The 23,302-nt window shown below is 38.9% G+C and overlaps 1 protein-coding gene across 6 annotated transcripts in view; it reads left to right on the forward strand.

Moving 5' to 3' along the window:
* Window positions 1–21,901, forward strand: part of n4bp2 (NEDD4 binding protein 2) — an 89,323-nt gene extending 67,422 nt beyond the window's left edge. For 3 of the 6 annotated variants that reach the window (XM_048531427.2, XM_048531433.2, XM_048531458.2), the window contains 6 exons: window positions 4,387–4,508; window positions 8,323–8,449; window positions 10,088–10,276; window positions 16,854–17,022; window positions 18,395–18,518; window positions 20,617–21,901. In XM_048531427.2, coding sequence (XP_048387384.1) covers window positions 4,387–4,508; window positions 8,323–8,449; window positions 10,088–10,276; window positions 16,854–17,022; window positions 18,395–18,518; window positions 20,617–20,662 — 777 coding nt within the window. In that variant the 3' untranslated portion in view covers window positions 20,663–21,901. Of the gene's footprint in view, window positions 1–4,386; window positions 4,509–8,322; window positions 8,450–10,087; window positions 10,277–16,853; window positions 17,023–18,394; window positions 18,519–20,616 lie in introns of those variants that run through there. The other 3 variants (XR_007247585.2, XM_059647265.1, XM_048531447.2) reach the window with 3 other exon arrangements.
* Window positions 21,902–23,302: the final 1,401 nt, after the last annotated feature.

A 23,302-nucleotide genomic window follows, 5' to 3' on the forward strand; every position in this document is an offset into this window, starting at 1 on the left:
CACTATGTTTACTGCATTTACTCATTTACACTGCATTTACGGCATTGATACCAGTCTCTGTTTAAAGCCTTTAGTAGTCTAAATATGATTGTCAGTGTGGTCACGGTTCATGTATAAAATGTTTATAACTAATACTTATCAGTATTAATGGGTTCTCACTTTTGAATGTTACCTAGTATTCACTGGCAAAGCTGACATATCAACAGCCCTCAGTATCAAAGACTTCATGGCAGCAATTAAACTCATAAAATTTATGAGTATCACTTAACAACAGGATTCTGTGATATCAGGTGCCAAAAGAGTTTTGGCATTAGTTAGTACTTGGTGCAGCAGGGATTCTTGGTTTCTCCAAGAACAAAATTCTTAGAACCAGAGTACAAAGTCTCTTTGGAACATGCACTCTTGAACAAAAATTGTCAGATGCTTCACATCAAAGCTTGATATTTGACACTTTTAAAGCTGGACATCTTTTAAAAGGAATCCAGATATAACATAAAACCAAATGAAAATGTTTTTCCAAGTGGGAAAACTGCCAACATTATTCTGGAACCAGCATGGTGGCCTAATATCTAACTATCTTATGCAAATGAAAACATTAAAATGGTCACGCATTGTAAGATTGAATGCCATATTTTTAACATTCCAGTTGGATGCATCCTTAGGTACTTTCTCAATTGTACTTAAGAAGCTATGACGTAGAGGTGCCAATGCTGGACTGGGATATTCAGAGTCAGAAGTCACACTACAGTGGGTTATAGTTGAACAGGTTTATTTGAAATGACAAGTTTCGGAACACTGCTCCTTGGTCAGGTGACTTCACCTGATAAATGAGAAGCACTCCAAAAGATTGTGATTTTAAATGAACCTGTTGGACTATAACCCATGTTGTGTGACTGCCGTACTTGAGAAGAACATTGTTACACAAGAACTAGGGGCAGGAGTAGGCCATCTGGCCCCTCAAGCCTGCCCCACCATTTAATAAGATCATGGCTGATCTTTTTGAGACTCAGCTCCACTTACCCGCCCACTCACCATAACCTTTAATTCGTTTACTGTTCAAAAATTTATCTAGCCTTGCCTTAAAAACATTCAGTGAGATAGCTTCAACCGCTTCACTGGGCAGGGAGTTCCACAGATTGACGACCCTTTGGGTGAAGAAGTTCCTCCTGACCTCAGTCCTACATCTGCTTCCCTTTATTTTGAGGCAATGACGTCTAGTTCTAGTTTCACCTGCTACCGGAAACAACCTCCCTGCCTTCCACCTTATCTCTTGCCTTCATAATCTTATATGTTTTTATAAGATCTCCCCTCATTCTTCTGAATTCCAGTGAGTATAATCCCAGTCTACTCAGTCTCTCCTCATAGTCCAACCCTCTCAGCTCTGGAATCAACTGAGTAAATCTCCTCTGCACCCCCTCCAATGCTGGTATATCTGTTCTCAAGTAAGGAGGCCAAAACTGCACACTGCACTGCAGGTGTGAATTGTTGATTTTTACATCATTTCCTAGAAGGCAGTGTTTTACCTTTGAACTTTTACACTCTGTTTACATGAAAGCAGTGCTACAGAATATTTACGCAAATAATCTGATGCTTTTCATGGTCTTTACCCTCCCAAATATTACTACTCAGACCAAAAATGTAAGAGACCAAACTGAAATATTTCCAAGTATTTTTAAGCAAAGGCTCTGAGTTAGTAGAAACAAAAACAGAAATTGCTGGAAAATCTCAGCATGTCTCTCAGCGTCTGTGAAAAGAAATCAGAATTAATGCTTCAAGTCTGAAGGGTCACCGGACCTAAAACGTTCACTCTGATTTCTCTTCACTGATGCTGCCAAACCTGCTGAGTTTTTTCAGTAAAAATCTGGTTTTGTTTCTGATTTATACAGCATCCGCAATTCTTTTGGTTTTCTGAGTTGGCAGTTGTATTCTTTCTTCCTCCCAGCCCAGAACCTATTTTCTAGCCAATTTAGTTCATTTCTGTGCAATGTTAAGAAGTAGCTACGTGTACCAAGCACAGGAAAAATTATGGATGTTGACAGTGCCTGAGCTATTGTATTAGAAATATGCATGCCAAAGCTCACCACTTAATCTGACTAAGCTGTTCCAGTATAGCTATGACAGATGGAAGACTGGCTAGGTCCCATCATTACTTTTCCTTTCCAGTTTTCGGATTTTCAATCATTAAAGACTTTTTAAATTTAAATTCCAAGCTATTCAGTATGCTGTTTACATTTTCCTGGCACTTTGAACCTTTATTGTGCAGGTTGGCATGACTACATGAGGACGTTATCAGCATTTGGGCACTTCTTGCATTGAATGGTATAAACTCCCACCCTAGGTTTCCAGCCTTCTGCTTTCAGGTACTGCTCCTGCTCCACTTTTGTCTCTGTCTCTCTGACTCTCTAAAATGGCCAGTTGCCTAAAATTGCAGTGATTAACACTGCCAGCTCAATTTCTGTATTTAAAATAAGTTCAAATTTATTGTGCCTCCCACCTGACCCATTTATTAGATTAAATCTCTTCATGTTTCCTTGAGAGGGAGGAGCAGCTTGTTTCCTTAATTAGTAACTGTTTATGATGCAGCTTTTTATCATAAAGGGCAATAATTATTTGCTGTAATCTTACTTACATATTTCCAATTTACCAAATATTTTCATGACCTACTTAGATCTTTTTGATTAAACATGATAAATACAAAAAAAATTCTGTCCCTGCTGGGATCTCTCTCACATTTCACTCCAAATGCTTCAAGCAGCGAAGTGCCACTACACCCGTCACATTTCAGAAACTATGTGCCCTTGTAACATAAGAACTTCTGACTTGTCGGGAACAGCAAGACAGGAAAAGTGCAAGAAAGCTGTTGTGTAATAGTCTCCTTGCAAGTTTGAGCAAAGGTACAGGTCTACCCAAACTGTAAATGAGCAATTGATTTTTTGGTACTAAATAAAAACATAAATTAAGAAATGAGATAAGATCATGACAGATTTTATTCTCAGTAATTTATCATGTATATAGGAGAGGCAGTGGTATAGTGGTATTGTTATTGGACTAGTAATCCAGATACACAAGTAATGTCCTGAGACTGGAGTTCAAATCTCATGACGTTAAAATTTTAATTCAGCAAAAATCTATTATAAGTGTAATGATGACCATGAAATCATTGTCAATTGTTGAAACAATCCATCTGGTTCACTAATGCCCTTTAGTAATAGCAGTGTACAGCAGAAAAAGATACATCTAAATCCTTCCTAAATGTTATAAAGGTTTCCGCCTCGTTTTTTCAGATGGTAAGTTCTAGATTTCCACTACCCTCTTGGTGGGAAAAACATTCACTTTAACCTCCTACCCCTTTCCTTAAATCTATGCCCCAGGTCATTGATCTCTGCACCAAGGGGAAAATATTTACTACCATTTAATCTGTCCAGACTTCTGAGCTTTGGTGAATTTCTGTACTGCATTTCAATCATGTCCCTCCTCAGACTCCTCTATTCCAAGGAAGACTACCCCCATCTATCTAATCTCTCTTCGTAAGTAAAACTCTCCAGTCTGGGCAATAGAAAAGTAAAAATTTGCTGACCTTCCCAGGACAGTCCTACAGGGTGTCTCACATTCTGAGAGACATGTCACACATGATGTCCCAGACAATGCCAGGATGAACCCAGCAGAGGTGGCAGCACTGTGCTGTATAATTGGATAAACATTGCCCTGGGCATCTTCAGCATCGACTCTGGACCTCATGAATTCTTGGGGCAGCAGGATAGGAATGGAAACCTCTTGCTGTTTGTCATTCCTCCTCTTATGCCAAACAGTGTAAACTGCAAGTGATCAACAGATTCTACAACCAACAGATCAGATCTAAGCTCTATAATCCAGCCACATCCAGTCACGAATGGTGCTGGACAATGAAACCACTCATTGGAAGAGAAAGCTGTACAAACATCTTTACTGTCAATGATGAGGTAGCCCACCATATCTGTGGAAAAGATAAACATTTTTTCAGCTAGATGCACAGAGTGGATAATCCATCTTGACCTCCTGCAGAGGTTCCCAACATCACTGATGTTGGTCTTTTTGCAGTTGCTTCAGCGTCAGCACCACCTCCTCGAGGGCAGTTAGGAATGGATAATAAATGCTGGTCCAACCAAACACCCACTTCATCATGAATGAATAAAGAAATCAAAACACTATGGTGGAGCAGAGTAGTATTCAGATTTGTTTACGGTGCAACATAGAAGGGCAAGTTATATGAACCCTCTTGACAATTAGTTCACTGCAGGAGTCTACTCTTCAGTAAAACTTGTAATAGTGGCAACGTGTATGGGAATGAACCCAGAGTTTATAGTTGTTAAACCTATCCTAATTTGATTTGCTTTTTATCTTTTTTAGTCCATTATGAGATCATTCTTATCCACAAAAGACTGTGCAACAAAGTTAAAGGAGAAACGTCTCCTAGAGATGTTTCCAGGCATTGATAAGCACTTCATCATGGATATGTATAAAGATAACAAGTGAGTTTTAATCAAAATTTTATATAGTGTTTCCTGTAATTGTTATTTTTCAATATTAATCTAATATTAGATTGTGCCTTCACAAAATTTTGAACTTTCAAAATCTCTATGATTCATTCAACATCCTTTAACTTGCACCTTATGTTACTTCAAGCTCACTTTTCCCATCTCCCAAAATTTTAAAGGCTAGTTTTGAATATGTAACAATCTGTATGGTATTGCAATACCAGACAGTGTTAATACTTAGCACCAAATATTATGTTCCATGATCGCTTGGAACAGTTAGAGTTCGGAGTGTTTTTAGTTTTGCAGTGTATGCAAATTGCATGCAAATTGTCTTTATATTTATTTTACCATTTATTTGTTAAGATACCCAATCTATAGTTGACATATTTTGACCCTTGACCAGAATATTTTTAATTTTCGTTGCATTTAAATGTTGTGAAATATTTCCTTCTGAATTCAGAAGCTCCATTAATATTTGACTGCAAATGGATTTTCTGACGGGAAACTTCACATTTGTATTTGACCTAAAAGGTGGAGTATTAGTAGTTTGAGTTTCCTGAAAGTCATTTTAAAATAACGAGTCTGATCTGTATATTGAGTGTGGCAAGTGATTTAAAGTTCCTTCTCTACTCCTTTTTCCTACCTTCTCTGAATTCATTGTTCTAATGTCCTGCCTGATCCTCCTGAATATCCAATCATGCTTTCTTCTCCAAAATCTTTAAATATGGTTCCTCCAAACTTCGTGCCTGGTTTCTCTGTGAGTGTCTAATTTGGACTTTTACCAGTGCCCCAAGTTAGGAAATACATTCTTTGTGACCGATATGTGATTCCATCTCCTAATCTTTGACCTCCCTGTTGACTTTACACACTTGATCATGTCTTTCTCCTTGTTTCCTGCTTGCTTGGGTCTTTGTTTATGTATCAGTTCTAAAAATAGCTTTTCTTTCTGCCCCTCTGTCATGATCTTGGTGGATCACAGGGATTGCCCCTTCTCATTTACGTGCTACATTTTGGTAACATAATCCACAAGTAGGAGGTCTGTTTCCACCTGTACACCAAAAAAAAAACAGTTTAAACACTACCCCTCATTTTCCCCATGTTTGACATCCAGTATCTGATGAACTGCAGTTTCCTCCAAATCAATTTTTGTCCATAGCATATATTTGATGATGAGCTGGGCTTCAGACCGCTCATTCTCTCATTTAAGAAGATTGTCTGATGCACCATTTAACACTATTTGCCTGTACCATCTCAATCTGATTTTTAAAAAAATTCATTACTGGGGTGTGGGCTCTGGTGGCTGCGCCAACATTTGTTATCTAACCCTAGTTGCCCCAGAGCTGCCTTTTTGACCTGCTACCATCTGTTTGGTGGAGGTAAACCCACAATGGTATGAGAGTGGGCATTCCAGAATTTCCACCGAGCAACACTGAAGGAACACAGATGTATTTCTGAGTCAGGATGTTCGGTAGCTTGGAGGGGAACTTGCAAGTGATTGTGTTCCCATTTATTTGCCCTGCTCGGTGGTAGTGGTCTTAGGTTTGGAAGGCGCAGTGTGAGGTGAATTTCTGTAGTGCATCTTGTGGACTGCGGCTGAAACACAGCTGCTAATGTGTGTCATTGGTGCAAGGAAATGAATGTTTATGGGTCTGGCGCCGACAAGTGGATTGCTTTTTCCTAATGATGTCAAACTGCTTGATAGTTGTTGAGACTACACTCCCCCAGACAAATGAGGAGTATTTCATCACTCTTCTGATTTTTGCCTTGTAGGTGGTGTAGAGAATATAGTAAATGTGAGATTATGCACTTTGGTAGGAAGCATAGAGGAGCTGTGTATTATTTAAAAGGAGAAAGTCTGCAGCAAGTTACATTACAGAGGGGTTTGAACTTAGAAGTTCAATAAATAAGAGAGAAGGCAAAGGTAATGTAATATTTAAAGGGGGAGACCTTGCTAAAACTACACAAGGCACGAGTTGGACTACAAATGGAATACAGTGAATAGTTCTGGTACCCTTATCTAAAGAAAGATACACTGGCAATGGAGGTAGTGCTCAGAAAATTTACTAAGCCCATCCTGGAGGGTTGAACACATTGGACCTGTATTCATTGGCGTTTAGAAGAATGAGTGGTGACCTTATTGAAGCATGAAGATTCTTAAGAAACTTGATTTGCTATATGCAGAAAAGTTGTTTCCCCTTGTTGGAGAGTCGGTGACCAGAGGGCATAATCCCAGGGTAAGGGATCGCCCATGTAAAGCTGGCATAATGAGGCATTTTTTCTCTGAGCATATGAATCTATGAAATTATTTTCTGTTCTATGTTCAGTGCAGGAAATTGGGATTAACACACTTTTAGTGGAAGTTCGTCAGTGCAGACCTAATGAGCCAAAAGGCCCTTTCTGTACTCTGAATTTATGAACCTCTATTGCAGAGGGCTGTTGAGGCTGTGCTCTTAAGTATTTTCAAGATTGAGTTGGACAGTTTTAATCAGTAGGGGAATTGAGGGTTCGTGGTAAAGATGGGAAAGTGGAGTTGAGGATTATCAGATTTACCATGATCTCATTAAATGGTAGAGCATTCCTGTTAGGTTTAATGGTCCTACTTCTGCCTTATGGTCTAAAGGATGGGTTTTGAGGATTCAGGCAGTAATTTAGTTACTACAGGATTCCTAGCATCTGATCAGTTCTTGTAGCCACAAATTTATATGGTTGGTCCAGTTCAGTTTCTTGTCAATGCTAACTCTAAAGATGTTCCTAATTGTGAACCCAAATCTGGATCTTATCCAGATCATGCTGCTATTGGACGTGGACTACTTCTGTATTTGAGAGTGACAAATGGTGCTAATATTGTGCAAACTTCAGTGAAATCCCCAAATTTGACCCTATGATGGAGGGAATGTCACTGATCAAGTAGCTGAAGAAGGTTGGTCCCTAGGACACTACCTTGAGGAACTCCTGCAGAGATGCCCAGGAACAGAACTTACAGACCCCCAACAACCACAACCAACTTCATTTGAGCTAGATATGACTCCAACCAGTGCAGATTTTTTTCCTCTGATTCCCATTGATGCCAACTTTGCAACGGCTCTTTGCTGCCACTCACTCACTTTGGCCTTGCTGTCAAAGGCAGTCATTTTGGCCTCACCGCTGGAATCTGCTGGCTGTCCATGTTTGAACCAAGGCTGTAATGAGGTCAAGAGGTGAATGGCCACCTAAACTGAGTATCAGTGAGCAGGTTATTGCTAGGCTAGTGCTTCCTGGGAGCGCTTTTAATGACCCTGCCTATCGCTTTACTGATAATTGAGAATAGACAGATAGGTAGTAATTGGTCTTTTTGGATTTACCCTACTTTTTTGTGTAAAGACAGAGGCTGGGCAATTTTCCACATGATTGGGTAGATGCCAGTGCACAGCTGTACTGTAACAGGAATGTGGAAGGTCTAGGGCACAATCTTTAGTATAATCGCTGGAATATTATCCAGGCCTTTAGCTTTGCAGTATCCAGTGCCTTCAGTTTGTTAATATCTTGTGGAATGTATCTGCTGCCGTAATATTTACCTGCACCTTTTTAAAAATTATTTGAATGCTCTCCTGGCTGGCGTCCCAATCGCTCAACCCTCTAAACTTGAGCTTGTATCCTCTCCAGCACTATTATCCTACTCCTGCATCTCACTCGTCTTAGATGATCCTCTACCCATTTTCATGTTTGCTGACGCATCTGAAGAACCTTTAAAGGTATTTCTGCATTGAGGGTGTGGGATAAATGATAATTGTTTTTTCTGAATTTCTAATATAGTTTTTTTTTACTTTAGCTATTCCTTTGAGCAGACAGAGCAGTTTTTGAAGTCAGTATTTGATTGGGATCTAGAGTCAACAAAAATCATTGAAGTTCATGAAAGTGTCCAAAAACATGAACCGGCTGTGGGCCGAAACAAGAAGGTAAGTCATGTATTGAAACTTCTTTAAAATACTTAAAGGCTCCACAGAGTACCATTATTGTAACTTATTCACCTTTTTGTTTCAACAAAAATAAACTTGTAATATTCTGAATATTACAACTGTAAAGCAGTAGGCATTATTGCATTGTTCATCATTGAGTCCATGAAAGGGAAGTACAATGAATAAATTACGAAAATGAAGACTGTATTCCATTAATTCCATTATTTAGGTTTTATGCCTATGTACATTCTTCTTCTTTTTCTCTTCCCGTCTTTACCAGTCTTTTCACAATATTTGCTTTGCAGCCTTTATTAAATACAGTCATTCCTCATCATCTGCCAGGGTTCCATTCCTGAGCACCCCAAAAATGATGAAATTCGTGCATGCAGAGCTTCTTTTAAAATAGGTTAGAAAAGGTTAAAAATCACAGATGTGATTTTTGCTGATGGATGTTGATTTTGTTGATACTTAGTTTTTTGGCATGGATAGGCAAATTCACAATTCGTGATTTCATGGAAACCGATGATTTACTGTACCAAGTTTAGTTTAACAGTACAACTTATTTTAAATTGGGATGGATCTTGTATGTATAGAGCTTTGTCAGTTACATAGAATTACCTGTATGTTCTCTGATCCTTAGAATTTGATCCTGTGAGATAGGACACAAAAGCAAGAAGTTTTGCAATCTGGATTGATTTCAGATAGTTAAGAATTTTCCATATCAATATAGGGGTTTGTATTGGAAGTGCATACTTAATACTCTAGCTGTAAGTGTGCCTGTATTTTTTAAAGACTCATGTTAAACAGATGCTTGTGGCTTGTGTTATTTATTAAACTGTAGAGACTGGTAATGGGAACAATTGGGAAGAACTGTTGGAGGAATACAAAGAACAAAGAGAATTACAGCACAGGAACAGGTCCTTCGGTCCTCTGAGCCTGAGCCGACCCAGATCCTCTATCTAAACCTGTGCCTATTTTCGAAGGATCTGTATCCCTCTGCTCCCTGCCCATTCATGTATCTGTCTATAAACATCTTAAATGACACTATTGTGCCCGCCTCTACCACTTCGCTGGCAACACGTTCCATTCACCCACCATCCTCTGCGTATAGAACTTTCCATGTATATCTTCCTTAAACTTTTCCACTCTCACTTTGAACTCATGACTCCTAGTAATTGAATGATCTATAGACATCTGCACATTTCAATTTACAATATTCAGCAAAATAAAAACGGAAAGAACTGCGGATGCTGTAAATCGGGAACAAAAACAAAGTTGCTGGAAAAGCTCAGCAGGTCTGGCATCATCTGAGAATGAAAAAAACAGAATTAATGTTTCGGGTGCAGTGACCCTTCCTTAGAACTTAAGTCTAGACCCTGTTCTGAGCAAGGGTCACCAGACCTGAAACATTAGTTCTCTTATTTCCTTCACAAATGCTGCCAGACCTGCCGAGCTTTTCCAGCAACTTTGTTTTTGTGCAGTATTCAGCATCTTCGCTGTATGGGTGTCTTAGAGTTTTGTCTGTAAATTTTGCTGAGAATGTTTAGCACGATTGTTTTCCAGTTGGAAAATTGATGCAGCTTTCACATTTATCACTACATTTAATATAATTTTCTAAGTCATTTATTTCTGTTTCAGGACATGTTGAACAAGGATTTTAAGGAGTCAGACAATGAGCGTGCATTCCAGGATGCAGAATTTCCAAATTATGAAGACTTCCGGGCTGAAGCAGTTTTGCATCGTCGCAAGCAGCAGGAGTGCTTCAGTAAGGCAGCAGAAGCTCATCGAAGGGGCATGAAACCAGTAGCCACGTTTTATGCACAGCAGGTGAGCGCACTAAAATGCAGCAGTGATCAAGGAGCTGACTAAATGACTGGTTCTAAATTTTTCTCATTTGTGCACCTACAAATCAAATACTATCTCCCAAACAATAATGCCTAATGCAAGTGAATTGAATGGTTTCAGTGCACACAAATGCCATCTTGTTGAAAAGGTGGTAGGTGAATGGATACCTTAAAGACAGATATTTTTTGGAAGGAAAATGGAAAGCCACAAAAAGATTTTTATTGATAACAAAATGTGAGGCTGGATGAACACAGCAGGCCAAGCAGCATCTCAGGAGCACAAAAGCTGACGTTTCGGGTCTAGGCCCGAAACGTCAGCTTTTGTGCTCCTGAGATGCTGCTTGGCCTGCTGTGTTCATCCAGCCTCACATTTTGTTATCTTGGAATCTCCAGCATCTGCAGTTCCCATTATCTCAAAAGATTTTTATTACTGTGATGTGTAATTTTATTCATGATAACCTATTGGATTCATTAAAATAATGTAAGTATTGTAGTCAAAGTGTTTTAACATCTCATTCTAACGTTTTCAGTCATTAGGCTTGTCAGATTTTCTGAAAAAATAAGTGTAGAAAGGTTGGGCATGAAGAAGACTTTTTTTCTTTTCCTGTGCTGATACCTGGATTTCATAGGTGAACTAGATCTAGTTCTCATTTGATGTCTGCACCTGAGTAATTACAGTAAGTATTCATCTGAAACAGGCTACAAAGCCACACGATAAATATGCAAGATTGGTTATGACATTTTCATTCAGCTAAAATGACCTTAAAATTCCTTTCCTCACAGTAGCTAATTATGAGTTCCAGGACTTTTGCAACCAGTGCTCTATTGGTAAATCCATTCCATGTATTGAAAGGAAAAAGAAAATGTTACTACTTTTATAGCACCATTCATGACCTCAGGTTGTCTCAAACATCTCACAAACAGTCACACACATCTGCGTTGTTATCACTGCTAATATGTAGAAATCCATATGAGATCCCTTGACTAGCACTGGGATAAATGATCAGTTTTTTTTTGGTTTTATTGGTTGAGGGATCGGTTGGCCTTTGCATCAGAAGAATTTGCCGAGCTTTTAAAAATTGCGTCTGCGCTGAAAGACAAGACCTGACAACCTGATGTACTTTCTTCTCACTGAAGCTCAACTGTATCAAGTCCTCATTTGTTGTAGTTTGTAGTTGTAGTTTTGTTCCAAAAAATCATAACTTAAAGTAAATCATAAGATGAAATTTTTCCCTGCTTTCAATAGCATGGGCAATGGTGAGAAAGTTGGAAAAATCTGGCAAGGACAAAGAAAAATCAGATTTCTGACTTTGAAAAATAAATCTTCTGATTCTCTTCATTGTTTATACATTGAGTTCTGAATCTCACTAATGAGTGGCATGTAACTTCTTTCTGTGCATTTGCTATCCATTTATAACTAAGCTTGCCTTATTTCCAAATAGCTCCTGATTTTTTCTTCCTCTCTCTCTCTCTCTCTCTCTCTCTCTCTCTCTCTCTCTCTCTCCCCCACCCCCCCCCCCCCCCAACCCCGAGAAACAAGATTGGTATCAGTTCCAAGGTCAGAGTGATTACTTGGCATTACAGCTTGTGCTTACTTCACTGGACCTCATCCAGCTCCACAACGATTTCCCTGCATGAGTCATAGGCACTGCCGTCTTTCACACTTCATGAACACAATTCTGCATTGCTTAACCACCGTCTTTATTATGTCTGTTTTCAGAACTACCTGCACACCAACCTAACCTTTCACTTTGGAGCTTTTGAACACATATGTCTTGCATGCATGGATGCACACACACATATTTTATGCATCTACAAATGATGCATCTAACTGTTCTTAGCTTGCTTCTTTATGCTGACTTTTGAGGCTCCCAACTTTCAGGCTTGCATTGCTCTTCAGCCATAACTTACAGGCCACCAGCTCTCTGCAACCTGGGAAGTTTAATCCTTGACCAATTGCAAATACAGAATCCCTACAGTGTGGAAGCAGGCCATTTGGTCCATTGAGTCTACAGTCCCCCCTCCAAAGGGCATCCCAACCTGACACACACCCCTATCGTATTCCTGTAACCCTGCATTTCCCATGGCTAATCCACCTAGCCTGCACATCCGTCAATTTATCTCAATTCATTGCAAACTCCACATAGTCACCGGAGGGTGGAATTGAACCCAGGTCCCTGGCACTGTGAGGCAGCAGTGCTAACCACTGAGTCACTGTGTTACCCTATATGACAGCGATTGTGCTTCTGAATGTAATCCACATAAGAAATTCACGCATAGTTGGTGGATGGTGCAAGTGAATGCCTTACTGTGCATCCAGTGAAAGTTGACTGGCTTCCTCCTCACAAATGGAGGTTGACCTGAGTAGGTGGTGCTGGCCGCCTTGTCATTACGCTTCATTGGCCCCACTAGTATGTGTAAGAGAAGAGAAAAGGTGTTTAAAAAGAGAAGAGAAAGAGAAGTGAAGATGGTGTTAAAATTCTGTTCAGGCTAAAAGTGAAGTGCACAAGTGTACTTGTATTCTGGGGAAAGTCACACAACGCAATGAAGCCTACTGGTGTGGTTGTGTTTGGAGGTATGGGCATCCTCCCAAGAGCAGTCATTCTTTTTTCTGGTCAATTGCTGCATTTTTCCCCTCATACAGGGTATGGAGACTAATGTCCATCACTGTGTTGCCATTCTTGGCCCCCTCGGCCTGATTATGAGAGATTGTTCCTGCAGTGACTCAGAGAAAGATTGAGTACAATGGAATGGTTGGGAGAGATTTAAAAGTGATGAATGGGCACGAGGGGCGGTGATGTCTCCCCAGTGAGCAAGTAGGAATTGAAGAGGACAGGGACATGCTTTTGCAGGAGTATAAATGACAGTTTATGGGTCATGCTGAGAAATGTGTAGCGTGACCGAGTGAGCAGTGGAGGCCTAATGATTGTCAGTTAATAGGGAGAAGATGGTGGCACTTCTCTTTGTGGAATGCAGAAACTCGCTAACTTTCTTTTGAGCATGCTGAGCATTTCTTTTAAAACAGGTGCTGGGCATTTCTTATAACATGAGGCACTGAATTGATCTGGGCTGCTCTCTTGGTTCAGGCTAGCTGCTTCTGGTGATATGGCTTCCTTTGGCAGTCTGGAGGTAACAGCATTGACCTTTTTCTCAACCATCATGTCCATGAGCACCTCCAGGTCTCTGTTCACAAAACAGGGTGCCTTGCACCATTTGCTGACTTTCAGTGGTACAGGCCCACAGTATGAGGGCTAGTTCCTGACTTGCAGCTTGTGAATTGCAGTGGAGCTGGAACTTAAGTTCCACTGCTTCTTCCACACAATTTCTTGGGAATGTGTCAAAAAGGTCAGTTGTATAATTAATGAGCAAAAGAGCAGGCCATTGTGTGGAAAAAGCTAAAATAGCCAGTGGCAGACCATCAGCCATGAATTTCCCTGATAAAAACACTTTGCCAAAAATAGGAACTTTTAGCACATATTTTCCAATGGGAATTGGGGTATAACAAGAGTTTCTCTGAAGATTTCTCATCTGGAAAAAATAATGTACCGGTTGAAATATACTCTGCACCACTCTGCCTTTCTAGTTGAAATAACTTATAAATAATCATCGAGTATAAAATAAATACAATTTAAATCCAAATCCAATAATACTCAATGAAAGATCCACAGGTGTTGGAAATCTTAATAAAAACAGAAATTGATGGAGTAACTCACTTGCTCTGGTAGCATCTGTGGAGTGAAATCAGAGTCGGCATTTTGGGTCCAGCGTTCTTCAGTACTGAAGGGCCTGAACTGTTCTGAAGAAGGGTCACTGGACCCGAAGCATTGACTCTGCTTTCTGTCCATAGATGGTGCCAGACCCCGTGAGTTACTGTCACAGTTTGTGTTTTTGTTTCGGGTAGCACTAGCTAGTTTCTCTTCTTAACCAGTCCCTCTGGTTTGATGATGCCTTGCTTCAGCTCCGGTTTGATTAGTTCCAAGATGTCTTATAAACTCACTGTGCAAACTGTGCCACCTAAGGGTCAGGTATTGTTTGGAAGGATAGTTAGAAGAGTTGGGAGTTACTTGCCCATGCTGCTCTGCCTTAATTTCTCTTCTGCATCTTCCTGTTTAATTCTCTACGTTTGTTAACTTTGTGAACGATCTCTTATTTTCGACAATCGCCATAAGTTGGTTAACCTGTTCTTTCAGAATTTCACGAAAATGTTATATTGAAACTGGCTTTGAGTGATTACCATCTTGATGCAAGGCTTTCTTACTGGCTTTAAAATGGCTTGTCTGCCTCACCCACTGCAGAATTGAATTGCAACAGATGTGAGGTTCCCAAATTAACTAGGAAATTAGTTACAAAAACAAAGTTGCTGGAAAAGCTCAACAGGTCTGGCAGCATCTGTGGAAGAGAAAACAGAGTTAATGTTTTGGGTTCGATGACCCTCCCTCAGAAAGGTCTGAGGTTCTGAGGAATGTCGCTGGATCTGAAACGTTAACTCTGTTTTCTCCTCACAGATGCTGCCAGATCTGCTGAGCTTTTCCAGCAACTTTGTTTTTGATTTACAGCATCCACAGTTCTTTTGGTTTTTATTTAGGAAATTAGTTAGCCTCCTGAAGGCTCAGTACTGTGCACCTTGTGTTTTTCATCCAAACAAGCCCTAACACAAGAAAAGTAATTTGACAATGTACATTACAGTGAGAAGTGACTTCCTTTCTCTCAGACTTTAAAATGGCCTCTCTCTCACCCAGTGGAAAGCTGGCACTCCAAAATTCAAATAGTCCAGAAATGGGGCTTTTCTGCCATAAAATGTACAGTGCAGGTAGCTGCTGTTTCCCTGCAAAAGGTCACCTATTGATTTGAATATTCTTCTTGAAGTTTGCTTCAGAATTTTATCTGAAAAGGATTCATAATTCCCTCATATGAGTGAACGTCTGTGGATGCACTCAAGTCATTATGACAACTGTTGGGTCACTGGAGCCACATCATATCATAGCAATAATGCACAGCAACACTAAATTGAAATCGAACACGCAAATTGGAAATACCCACTTCAGACAAATGACTTGAAGCGGAGCATCTTAAAATGAGAACTTACTCTAACTGTCAATGTTAATTGCTTTCTCTGTGTTAATTAAATGGGGCTGGTTGGATTTTGCAGAAAGTTTCTTGCAACACTTCCAGTTTCTTCTTTGGGTATTTCAGTACCATGCATGGTGTCTTCAAAGACAAATTGTAGAGTCCACCACTGTTGTGGATTGCAGCAGTTACTTCAGTGCAGACCAAGAACTGAATCTTGGATCTTTCTGTTCAAAATGCTACATCATCACAAAGTGTTTTCACCAACAATACTTTTTAGGAAGAATTTGCCACAATGCATTCAACTGAATGGACTAATCTTTTGCCGCAACCAGTTTGGACACTGATGTGCATAAGGCTGCAAAATATTGGTGCCAGCGAGATGCTGTTTTTCCTGCACCAACCTTTTTTGATGAAGGCAGATTCAGGCCTTGAGAGGGCTGCCTGTCCTAAGAGCCTATATAACAATAGTTCAAGGAGACTAACTGGAATTTTCCAGCTGGCTTCTGGTATGCTGAAACATCATCAACTAATTCTCCTTTTAACTGCAGTTTGCTGCAATCGGAATGTCTCTGATACACTCTGTAGCTTGGCGAGGCAATGGTCTAGTGGTATCTATCACTGGACTGTTAATCCAGAGACCTAGGTGATGTTCTGAGGAGCCGGGTTCAAATCCAGTCACAGCAGATGGTGGAATTCGAATTCAGTAAAAATCTGGAATTAAGAATCCAATGATGATTGTGAATCCATTGTCGATTATCAGAAAACCACGTCTGGTTCACTAATGCCTTTTAGGGAAGGAAACTGCCATCCTTACTTGGTCTGGTCTATATGTGACTACAGACTCACAGCACAGGGTTGACTTTTAACTACCCTCTGGGCAACCCTAATCCCGCGTATGAATTAAACAAGAAACACACCACCTGCCACTCTTAACTGTATAAGGAATCTGTGTCTGTACTAATTGAGGGGTGTACGCCATTTAAAATTTGGGTCAGTGTTTTGTTTTCACCCTCTAGAAGTGGGTTTAGAACTTGGTCTTGCACTGGCCATTACTGGGAAGAAAAATGTAAGGAATCATTTTTTGATAATTTTACTGATCACGAAAAGAAATCACTTGAACTTTCAGAAAATCAGTAAATATAGAATGATTGGAAAAGTGGTCTTATATTTTTGGTATGGGGAGTTCTGGAACCAGAAACAGTCCAAGCAGCTGTTTCCTGTCCCTGAAATGAAACTTCAGCTCAGTATGGCTGAATATAACATCATAATGTGCAAGTTGCTCATAACTAGAATAAAGTTCGTACTGGTGTACATAGCACATTCAGATAGTTCATAGCAGTGAAAGTATGTCTTGGAAACCGTAGTACATTCACTGGAATTGCATTAACCCTTTGAGGCTGAAAGTACTACTTTACTTAGCAAGAAATTAATTAGTTTCACAGTTTGCAATGTAATATTTTGAGTTTTAATGCAGTCAACTATTTTTAAAGGGTCATCTTCATGGCGAAAAGATGAAAGAAGCCAACCACAGAGCTGCTGTAAAAATTTTGAAGCAAGTGAATGTATCTTTACTTCCTCAAAATGTTTTAGATCTGCATGGCCTTCATGTAGAAGAAGCCCAGTACCACCTGGAAAAAGTGCTATTTGAGAAGATCGATGGTAGGTCACTTGTATGATGCGTATGGTCAAACAAATTAAGGGAATCAGCCGCTGGAAAGACAATGAAAGTTGCCCTGTTCACTGTGTGTCAGTGATTTGGCACATCTCTAATTAAAATTTTAGTATAATGTTATAGCTTGAGCTTTTGCTCGTCTGATTCTAGTCTCTTGCATATCCTCTATTTTAATTGCTCCAATTAATAATCAAAGATTGTCTGCATGTTTAAAGGTTGTGATATTAAGGTAAAAATCTTAAGACCTTAAGAATTATGAGCAAAAGCAAGCCATTCAGCCCATTGAGTTCTCACTATCAATCAATGAAATCATAGCTAATCTGATAATGCTCAGTTCCAATCTCCTGCCTTTTCGTTATAACTCTTAATTCTTTGATGATTAAAAATGTGTACATCCCAACCTTGACTGTACTTAATGGTGCAGGCTCTTCAGCCTCTCTACAGTAGAAAAATTCTTGAGTGGTGAAGCATGCTTGAAGGACCGTTTGAACAACTCATGCTGATTTCTTACATGCAGATACTCGTGGAAGTTGGCTTAATGTAAGAAACAGGATTCAAAATAAGACAAAACATTACAAATTTAAAAGGCAACTCACATTTTACCAATGTCCTACAAAGACTAAGAAGAAATGTAGAACTTTGATGTATATTCGGCTATTATGATGATGGAATGGTGATACAGTTACTCATAAATAAAAGAAAATAACCTGCATTTATGTAGCAATGAAATCCCAAAGCATTTCACAGCCAGTGAGGTATTTTTGAATTCTAGTTGTTTTTGTAATGTAGGGAAATGCAGCTAATTTGTGCGCATCAAATCTCATACAAGAAAAAAAATCAAATAATTTATTTTAGTGGCATTATTTGAGGTTTTTGTTTGTGCACAGGCTATGTAACATTAGCTCAAGATACTAGTCATTACCTTAGTTTACTAACTTCTGCACGAGATGGCACCTCTACCAAAACAACACTTCCTCAGCACTGCACTTAACCATTGGTCTAGGTCATGTGTTCACATTTCTAGAATAAGGCTTCATCCCTTTCTAACCCAAAAGTGAGAGTGCTCATGTTGAACGACGGTTGAGATAGTTAAAATCTTAGCATTATCATGACTGCTGATTAGATTAAGTTGAATATCTTTGTGCTTATCTTGTTGCTGCTTCTGGAAATAATTTAAACCAAATGAGTTGATGAAAAAGATTTTAACTGTGCCCATCTGTCTGAGAGCCTAAACTTCTTGTATATGTAACACTCAACAAAAAAAGGACCATTAAAATTATTGAAGACCATTGTTTAATTGTTTATGCATTTCCTGTTTCTTAAAGTGACAAAAACTGCTTTTACATTTCTTTGTTTCAGAATACCAACGAAAAGGTGGTAAATCTTATCTGACTGTCATAACTGGAAGGGGAAGCCATAGCCAAGGGGGAGTAGCACGTATTAAACCAGCTGTTATTGACTACCTCAAAAGCCACAACTTCAGGTACATTTAAGCTGTATATCTCTTTTAACTTTCATTCTATAAGAAGCTTAAAGAAATGTTTTAGTAGACCCACTCACTGTCAATCATTTTAAATCTCATTTTCTATTTTCCGCCAAGTCAATAAGAAAAGAAGAGTCCTTCTTTGAATCAGCAATATATTGTCTGTGTCCTTCAGTGTGCAACCATCGCCTGTCATAAATCTATTGGGATTAGACTCCTGTTTCTGGGAAAAAAAAGTGCAGGAACAACGCGCTGATTTTAAATAAATTAATTTTGAAATTTTCAATTTCAAAATTGTGTGATCTCAATTTCTCAAATTGCGCTGTTACAAAGCACTGAAGCGAACAATACAGTGCTGAGTCCTTACTGTTTGGTTAAGAAAAGCAAAGATTGCACGATAATGCTGTTACGGTGGATTTGCTTTGTCCTTGGAGTGATTATGGAGAAGGCATTGTTTTCAGCTGCTCCCAGAAACACACTTTTCTTCTTCCTGAGTCTTTCACAAAAGTTGAATCAAACCATGCTTTAACTTGGCGTTCAATGCTGCTGCACATCCTATAAAATCACAATGCAGCTTATTTCAACTATCACACTTTTTTCAGTCACAGCTCCTTGTTCACTGAAATCCTTAACCATGCTTTGTCATCTCCAATGTTTTCCTCACTGGCTTCTCATGTTCCTTCCTCCAAAAGCTTTAAACTCCCAAAATGGAGCAGCCCAACTACTGAACTAATCTAAATCTAATTGCGTGTCCCTTGTAGCCTCAACACCTATACTGTTTGTTTACCGTAAGCATATGATATTTTATGCTTGTTCTCCTCTGAATTCCTTCACAGCTATATAACATTCTCCAATCTTGTACTCAAAGCTGGTTATTCTAATAGGATTTGGAATTAATCTAATAGATTTGGAAAAGTAGGCTTGATTTTTGGAATAATGTCTGCTGTTATGTTGCAGTTCAAGTGCTCAATCAAATGCATCAATTTGTATTTGATCTTAATTATTTAAAATATGGCATCTTCAGCTATGATGCTTGGCTGTACCATAAGAAAGTCTTAAATTTAAATAACACCTGTCACAACCACGGATATTCTAAAGCACCATGTAACTAATTAAATAAGGTTAAAGCATAGAATGTAGGTGAGAAGGCATTCAGTTTTTGTCTAGCAAACTTCCACAAAGAGCATTACAGTAATGATCAAATTGTCTTTTATGATGTTGATTAAGGGATAAATATTGGCCATGGTACTGAGCACACCTTGTAATCAAAATAGCGTCACATGCTTTTACATCCAACTGAGACTGCAGACTGGACCTTCGTTTTTAACATTTCCAAAATGACAGTGCAATATTTCATTTACACTGCACTGTAAGAACGTCAGCCAAGTTCATTATAAGATTGTTGACTTGCTCGCTGAGCTGGCTTGTTTTTGTTCAGATGTTTGATCACCATGTTAGGTGACATCATCAGTGGAACCTCTGATGAAAAACTGTTATTCTACTCTGCTTGGAATTTACACTGTCCGGTCCGTAATGGTGAGTACTGTCATTTCCAGTTTTGATCTGATCATGGAGAACCATGCCTCTGGGAATTCCCAGGGACGGCACGGGAATTCCAAGAGGCATGGTTCTCCACCCATACATCAATCAACAAACATATAGATTTGGACCCCATATACAAACCCATACAGATCAAAACTGGAAATGACAGCACTCATCATAACGGACCGGACAGTGTAAATTCCGAGCGGAGTAGAATAACATCGTTTCATCAGAGGCTCCACTGATGATGTCACCTGGCATGGCGATGAAACGTTTGAACAAAAAACAAGTCAGCTCGGCAAGCAAGTCAACAACCTCATCCACAACCCGTGCTTACAGATCTTTGCCAAAACTTTAAAAGTTCATTATACTCCAGTCTCTGGCATGGAATTTGAAACCTATCGTCTGCTGACTCTGAAGCAAAAATGCTACAATTGGCGATATAACAAGGTGCAGAGCTGGATGAACACAGCAGGTCAAACAGCATCTTCGGAGCAGAAAAGCTGACGTTTCGGGCCTGGACCCTTTGACTTAATCCGTGCTTGTTTTGTTATAGGTTCACAGAGCCACAGCAAGGTGTTGTGAAAATCAAGCTGAATTAAGGAATGATTAAACGAGAAAAATTCTTCCTGATTCTGTGAGCATGCGACTATCTCGTGGATTTACAGAGTTCCTGCACCAAAACAAGCATTTGAGCATGTGGTGCTTTTTTAAAGTGGCAACACTCAGGGATTTCCAGCAGCGTTTAATACAATGAAACCGTTATTGTGGTATGCTGAAGTGTGCCTATTTGACTTGTAATGGGGTAAGGCATATTTTAACCTGATATGTTGTTCTGGTATATGTACTGATCATATGATTGAAATTTTTAAAAATTTGTTTTATATAATTTTCCTGATTCTTTAGTTTCTGTTTCTACTATTTTGAATTATCAGCACAGGTTAGGAACTGCCCATTCTGAAACAACAAGACTCCCAACATTTGTTTCACTAATTATTTCACATATGTGTCACAGTTGAAAGGATTTTCCCCCTTTCCTCTCTTCAACTGCAAAAAGATTATCTTTTGCTGGTGTAAAGTAAAATTTAAGGGGTTCTAGAATTATAAGTGAGATTGTGGGTAAAATAAACTCTTTTTAAAGAAATAAAATCAAATTTGTAATTTTGTAGCCCTTTGCACAAAACTTGTGTTTGCAAATATGATACCTAGATTTTAACTAATAAAGTTCTTCACTATGTTTGGTATTTACTATTATTTTAAAGCAGTAAAAATATAACACATTTTTAAGTTTAGTACAATAAAGATGGGAAAAGATGTTGAGAATTTGCATTGGGTGTAATGTTGCTATGCTGTCTAATGCTTTTCAGTAAATCAAAAACCCTTCTCACTATTTTGTTATAAAAATGTGTGAAGTTGCCGTGCAGAAAGTGTTTTCCAATTGAAAATATTTATGTACATTGATGGCTAATTACTATTTTACTATGAATTACTATTTTAAACCTTCACGATGGATCTTCAAAAAAATACATATCCATCACTTTTTAAGACACTTTAATCCCTAAAGATTATTTAAAACACATCTTCAATTAATTCTTAAAATTTATTGAAATGGAAGTTGTATGCATATCCACTGTGGAACATGTAACAAATATGTCATTTTTAAAATTGTAATTCTAGAACATAACAAGATTCTTACAATGCAAGAAATAAATAGTTTTTTGCAGTTTTATTAAACTTAAATACGTTTTTTAAAAAAGTGCACTTTGTTTAATCCCTGTCTTTTCCCATGTGTATACACACTCATACATATTTTAGTGTGATTAAGAACTTTATCGTAGGTTTGAATATTATCTCTAAGATAGTTTACAATGATGCAATTATATTGAAATATTAGCAGTTCAGAGTGATCTTTAAATGTGTAAATTAAATATCTTCAAATTTAAAAGGAAAGGCTTTTCCAAGGATTCCCATACTGATAAAACAATGTTTTATTTGTTGGATCCTGTGCATTGCTGATAATGAATGGAGAGAGAATATTTTGGGAATAATTTAAAGGTTACTCATGAAGTTATCAATGAGTTTGAAGTTATATAGAAACTTGTTCTTCAGATAAGCAGTTTGCTTTATTGTTTACCAAACTGGAAACAGTACACGCATGTCCATCCCTAAATATGTATGGCCAGCTCAGATAATTAAAATTTTAGCTTTTTTGAAACCTACTTCCCAAGGTACACATTGTGTTTCAGCCTGTTCTACAGGTTTATTCTCCAATCAGATCTTAAACATTCTCCTTCTCATTCTTCTACCCCAACAGATCCATGTGCTGTATGGCTAAGATTGATAACTTTGTATGGAATCAAGTGTAAACCAAATTTTAGCACTTCATGGTGCATCATATTGGGCCGAAAACACACATTATCAGTGAAAAGTATTTTAGATAAAATATTATTTGAAATATGGTACAACCTTTATTTATGCAACAATAACTAGATGCCTAAATAATGTCTTAAATTTCCATCATGTTAACGTACACACGTTTAATAGTTGAACAAGATAGCCATTAAGTATATCAGAAATGTCTCTCGTCTAGTAATACAGAGGGTCAAGCTAAAACACTGAAGACGTGAGTTCAGATCCCACTGATGGAAGCTAGTGGAATTTAAATTCAATTAATAATTTATTTTTTAAAAAAAATATGAAATATAAGGCTAGTCTCAGTGGCGACCATGAAACCATTGTGCAGTTGTTGTAAAATCTTTTCCCTGCACTTTTCCCTGCAACCGCAGGAAGTGCTACACCTGCTCCCTCACCCCCATCCCAGGCCCGAAGACGACTTTCCACATCAAGCAGATTTTCACCTACACATCTGCTAATGTGCTATATTGTATCCGCTGTTCCAGATGTGGCCTCCTCTACAACAGAGAAACCAAGCGGAGGCTTGGAGACAGCTTTGCAGAACACCTATGCTCAGTTCACACTAAACAACTGCACCTCCCAGTCGCGAACCATTTCAACTCTCCCTCCCATTCTTTAGATGACATGTCCATCCTGGGCCTCCTGCAGTGTCACAACGATGCCACCCGAAGGTTGCAGGAACAGCGACTCATATTCCGCTTGGGAACCCTGCAGCCCAATGGTATCAATGAGGACTTCACGAGGTTCAAAATCTCCCCTCCCCCAACCAACTCCCAAAACCAGCCAACCTCGTCCCCGTCTCCCTAACCTGTTCTTCCTCCCACTTA

The sequence above is a fragment of the Stegostoma tigrinum genome, chromosome 1 (assembly GCF_030684315.1).
Source record: "Stegostoma tigrinum isolate sSteTig4 chromosome 1, sSteTig4.hap1, whole genome shotgun sequence".
Taxonomy (NCBI): domain Eukaryota; kingdom Metazoa; phylum Chordata; class Chondrichthyes; order Orectolobiformes; family Stegostomatidae; genus Stegostoma; species Stegostoma tigrinum.